This window comes from Eurypyga helias, unplaced genomic scaffold (assembly GCF_000690775.1).
Source record: "Eurypyga helias isolate BGI_N326 unplaced genomic scaffold, ASM69077v1 scaffold32390, whole genome shotgun sequence".
Classification (NCBI taxonomy): Eukaryota; Metazoa; Chordata; class Aves; order Eurypygiformes; family Eurypygidae; genus Eurypyga; species Eurypyga helias.
In genome coordinates, this window is record NW_010228195.1 from 1 (window position 1) to 5,459 (window position 5,459).

At 55.8% G+C, this 5,459-nt stretch overlaps 1 protein-coding gene across 1 annotated transcript in view; it reads right to left on the reverse strand.

Annotated features, from left to right (window-relative positions):
• Window positions 1-4,144: 4,144 nt before the first annotated feature.
• Window positions 4,145-5,459, reverse strand: part of PTGES (prostaglandin E synthase) — a 4,642-nt gene continuing 3,327 nt past the window's right edge. Inside the window, exon 3 of the mRNA XM_010158738.1 lies at window positions 4,145-4,394. Coding sequence (XP_010157040.1) covers window positions 4,145-4,394 — 250 coding nt within the window. The remainder of the gene's footprint in view (window positions 4,395-5,459) is intronic.

Genomic DNA, 5,459 nt, shown 5'->3' on the forward strand with positions numbered 1-5,459 from the left:
GGCCAGGGAACCCTCCCCCCGTCCTGCTCCCCCTGCCCTGCGTGGGGACGGCACCCACGTCCCGTGTTGGCGGCATCTCGGGGCTCAGCTCCGGAGCCGGGTAGGGAAAAACCCGGCAGATAAAGTTTTCCGTGTGCCACATCACCCTCACGTTATGCCAGAGGGGAACAGGGAAACTGGGTTAGCTTTTCCAGGAGACTAACTTTTGGGATGGCCATCCCTGTGGAGCTTGCTCCTCTCCCTACAACAGGAATCCCAATTCCTCAAGAGGAATAAGAGGATTTGCATGGCAAATCCCGACAGAGATGGAAGAGCCCTACGTCCACTGAGGAAACAGGAGATTTTGGGAAGGCAGAGCGACCTGTGTTACAGGAGAGATGTCCAAGATGGGGGGGGAATCTTGATCCCAGATCCCACATGGGATAAGGACTGGATGAACAGGAGAGACCCAGGAAGTGCTGCAGGCAGGTAAGGGAGGGGTAAGCCCAAAGGGGTAGGAGGGATCCGGGGGCTGAACTGGCTGGAATTGCCTGGGAAGGGAAGCGGCTTGTGCTGGGTCTCCACTTGCTTTTCCAACACCTCCAGACAGCGTGAGTCATTCAAATACCGAAGCAGCAAACTCTGCAATCCCAGGTGGGTTCCGGAGCATTTCCGTTCCAGGTTGGGGCCAGGTGTGACACCACGTTGTTGGCACAAAACACATCCACGTAAACCCAGAGACCGGGAGGTACCACCGCTGTCCCCACTCTCCTTGAACTGCGGGAGACTCTGGGCTCATCCCGCGCCTTCACCCAGGCTGGGGCAGGAGTCCAGGATCTTTAGGGTATTATTTGGGAAAAGGCAGGGGATGCTTTGGTCATCACTTGCTGACCAGGCAGCCGGGCGCCGGGCCCCATCCCGCCTCCAACAAACCTCCGCAGCATTTCAAAATAAGCACAATGGCTGGGCCTCTCTGAAGTTTGCCTTGTGGGCTTTTTCTGTTTGTTTTTTTTTGAGCCAGGAGAGTTCACGTTCCCAAGCTTTTTTCCCCTGCAGCCAGTACAGCAGGGTTTATTTTATTTTATTTTTTTAATAAAAGAAGAAAGCAGAGCTCTGCGTGTAACCTCAGCTTCCCCGAGCTGGGCATCAGCCCCAGGCCCCAAGCAGGCGGTTTAGGGGAGGCTGAAGGACCTGGCAGCTCTGGGAGCTGGGGGAGCTCTGCAGCCCCATTTTTTTTTCCCCCCTTTTCCATGCCAAAATCTCAATTCCAGCTACATCTCTAACCACAGCAACATGTATTGGAGAGAGTCCATTTTATAAAGCTGCTGTCTTTCTAATTCACAAGCAAAAAGCACGGGGGAAAGAAAAAGCTACCAAGTGGAGTCATTTGTCCATCTCGGCCAGCTAACACAGACATCAGTGGGGCAGCATCCCCCAAGCACCAACAGCTTAAGGAAATAAGGGAAAAAACCGGGGAATAAGGCTGTTGATCCCAGCAAGCTACCAGCAAAAGGAGGGGAGTGCTGAGCTTGGGAAAAAAAAAAACCACAGGCAGCTCCTTTACAAGTCACAGACAGAGAAATGAGAAAAACCACATCTTACCTCAGCTTCTCCCGCCCTCCAGGATTTAAGCACCAGCTTGGGTCCGTAGGGAAGAAGCACCCAGCTGAGGACAGGCAGGGTGTGAAGAAAACTTGCTGGGACAAAGCATCACCCCACTAGCCTGCTCTGGGGGAAGCTGGGATGGAGGAGGGTTGGGTGAATACCAAGCTTCGCAGCAACCTACTACTCCAGGAAGGAAAACTAGAGCAGGGCTACTTTACCAGCTCCAGTTCTGCTGAATTTAAAGGATCAGCACAAATAATGCCCACCTGGAAAAGAGCTTCCTCCGCAGGGCAGGTGGGCCTCAAGGAAAGGGATGTCTCTTTAGGAGTCCCGGGGCACTCCAGGCTCTGCAGTGGGGTTTAGCAAAGTGCTTTGCAGCTGGGGAGCCATCCTGCTGGGACTAGACCCTGCTGCTACCCAGCTGCATCTGCTGCTCCCAAAGGAAGGATGTATCAGAGCACAATGATTTATTTTTATTGGGAATATTTGCTTCCGGCCACCAGGATGCATGTGCAGCAGCAGCAGCGAAATGTACAGGGGTTCAGGACCTTGCGCACCGTGTGAGGCAGAAAGGCTTGTGGGGAGGGGTACGTATCACCAGACATCTGTTAAGGCCGTGTAAAGGAGAAGTGGCCAAGAGCAAACTGCTGAGCCCGCAATCCTGTCCACCTTCCACACACGATGGGCCCCGCATTCCCTGCGAGAGAGCAGAGCACTCCAAACCTCTTGGTCTAAGGCCACGCCTGCACTGGGGTCAGGAGTTACAGGTACCCAAGCCAGGCAAGGACTCAGGGGATTAGTCTGAGCGGCCACTTCACTCCCTGCTTTGTGCACGGAGGCTCGCAGTGAGGTGTCTGTGACAGCATCTCCGAGGACAGAGAAGCTGTGGATGCCCCATCCCTGGAAGTGTCCAAGGCCAGGCTGGATGAGGCTTGGAGCAACCTGGTCTAGTGGAAGGTGTCCCTGCCCACGGCAGGGGGGTTGGAACTGGATGACCTTTGAGGTCCCTTCCAACCCAAACCATTCTGTGATTCTGTGGTTATTTGACAGTGGGGTTAAGGGAACAGCTCTAGTGCTTAGTACAGGTGGAAGGGCAATTTATTTTCTGCTCATTCTGGTTTCCCCCTGTGATATTCGTAAAACTGCACTGTCCTCAGAGGAGAGAGGAAGCACTGAACAGCAGATCCTTCCTCCTGCCTTGTCCTCCAAAGGGGTGCTCCACCCCGTGCTGCTGTGCCCAGACTTGGCGCTTCAGAGGAGCTCAGGAGGGTTTGTCCTCCTGCCATACCCTGGTCCCAGCCTCTCCTCTCCAACACCACAGCTTTCAGGCGACACCACAGAGCAGTGGTATTCTCCTCCTGCCAGGCAGTTCAAAGCCACTCTGCTCATTTCCAGAGCTTTCTGTAAACACCAGCTAATCCAGGCTGTCCGGGCTCGGCAGCAGTGGACAGCAGGAAAAAGCTGAAAGAAAACACCCCCAAAGCGGTCACGGCGCATTCCCCAAATAGCAACAGCCATTCTGCGGCCGGAGAAAGGCTACAAACAGAGGGAGAGAAACTCAGTCTGCTGCCCCAGGAGTGTTTTCAGGCATCAGAGACATGTGAATGCAGACACCACCCTTGGGAGAAAGCTCTGTCTGCATCTCAGTCCTTCCAGAAATCCCAGAGCTTTGTGTCCAGCTCTCTACAGGGGAAACGATTCCTGACATTTGTTCCGGGAACGTTCCTTCTGCATCTTGCCACAGTGAGACGGAGGTGGAAAAGCCATGGCTGCTGCTGTCCGGGAGCTGCCAAACGCTGGCCACGGGGCATCCTTGCTGGGAACAGCAGGGCTCCTGCCTGCAGTGAGGTTCCCCAGCAGGATTCTGCACCCCGTGGCATGAGATGAGGTGGCGCTGGGGCACGGAGCAGTTCGGTGGCTTCACAACATCACCCCTGAGGTTTCAACTTCCACGTTACGCTGTCTGGCAGCCAACTACCTCTGCTCCTTCTCCTTGCAGGAGCGGGGAACTAAGGGATCCCTGCTCCTCAGAGACCCACAGGGCTAGGCAGGAGGAGGGCAGCTGTTTTATAACCCCCGTCTGCTACTACCCCCATCTGCCAACCAAGAGATTTGATGGAATCCTCATGGCTTTCGCTTCCTGATTCACAGGGTATTTGTGACCAAGGGGAAAGGGCACATCTTTCCCTCTTTATTCCCAAGTGTGGCTGGGCCAAAGAAACTTCTTTCCTTCAATGAACCCCTTTCTTGAGGGGTAGTCCAGGTGCTTTCCCCCTCCTACCCTTCCCGCTCCACGGGGAGATGTGCCCCTTCCCTCTGGTGACCCCTTTGCCCAATTCCAATAGCAAGGTGACACAGGGGCTTTAGCAAGCCTGCACTGAGCATCCCCGGGGTGCAGGTGGCCTCCCTGGCAACCTACCACGTGCACAAACACACACGTGCACCCTCACACACGCGCAGACTCACACACACACCACCCGGTCCAGCCAGGGAAACCTTGGTGCCGAAGCAGCAGCGGAGCTCAGGACGAGGGGATTTGGGTGGTGGGTCTCGCTGGGTGTTACCAGTACGGGGTGGCAGCCAGGAGGATCTGCAGAGCCATGGAGAAGCAGGGCAGCTGTGCCACGCCGTAGGCCACGGAGCGTGTGGGCGCCTTCAGCTGCAGGAGGTAGGCGATGGTGTGGACGATGCGCCCCACGCAGAAGATGAAGAAATGGATCCTGGCCACTGTGGGACTGGGATCCAGCAGGGAGTAGATGGCTCCAAGGAAGAGGAAGGGAAAGATGTTCTCCATGTCGTTGCGGTGGGCCCTGAAAAGGGAAATAAGGTTTGCTCCTTCCCACCAGGCTTCCCTGCCGTCCCCCCATTCCTTCTAGCCAGAGCCCCCAGCCTGGGGTGCGGCTCCGTTGTCCCGGGCAGACGCAGCTCCCAAAGGAGTCGGATCGCCCTCAACATGTGCAGGCAGCAGGATTTTGCACCCAGTGTCTCTCCCTTGGGATGCTGTGCTCCCAAATCTTGTCCTCCGTGACTGGGACACCTTTGCCACAGTGGATGACAGCTCGAGGGTTAGAGCTTTTAAACAAACAAAGCAAAACAAAGACCCTGCAAAGCTGGGAAAAGCTCGGAGCTGGTGCGGTGCCAGCACAGCACGGCCCCAGATGTGGCCACGTTACACAATAGCGAGGTGGTTTCCAGACCGTGGGTTCTCCAGAGTAGAAACTCCCAGGACAGAAGGGTTTATGGCTTTGCTCCTCTCCGTAAGTGCATCCAAAGGGGACTGGAGAGGAGTGCCCTGAGCACCCCCCTGCACTCCCTGCTGTGCCAGCAGCACCTGCTAAATTGCACCATGGGCCACTGTGGCCACTCAGTGAGCTGCTGACATGGAGAGACCCCTGACTACTCATCTCCTGGGCATCACAGCACCAACTGCTACCCCACACTGCTTCAGACACGGGAGCAGGTCATGCCATGAGCGTAGGCGGTGTCCTTCCTTCCCCAGGTACCTCCCCTTGAAGCAGCGAGGCTGTCCTTGCCCTCCCACCACCTCTGCCTCTCCTTCTTATGTTCCCTTGCCACGCAAGAGCGGCTTTCTGCACCACGGAGCCCCGGCTGGAGTCCGATGGGAGGCTCTCAGGTCGTGCCCTGGTCGGTGGCGACAGATCAGGGCTGGAGGGTGACCCAGGCATGAGGCTCAGTTGCCTTTACCCTGTTATCTCTAAATATTTCGGAGGCAGAGATGAAGCCTTGATAAGAGCTGCCCTTGCTTCCCCATTCCTGTGCTCTGGGATGTTTAAATGTTCACAAAGCCCAGAGAAAATTTTAAGTGGTTTCTTCCCTGAAGCAAAGGCCACGATGCCCGTGCTGCTCGCTCTTCC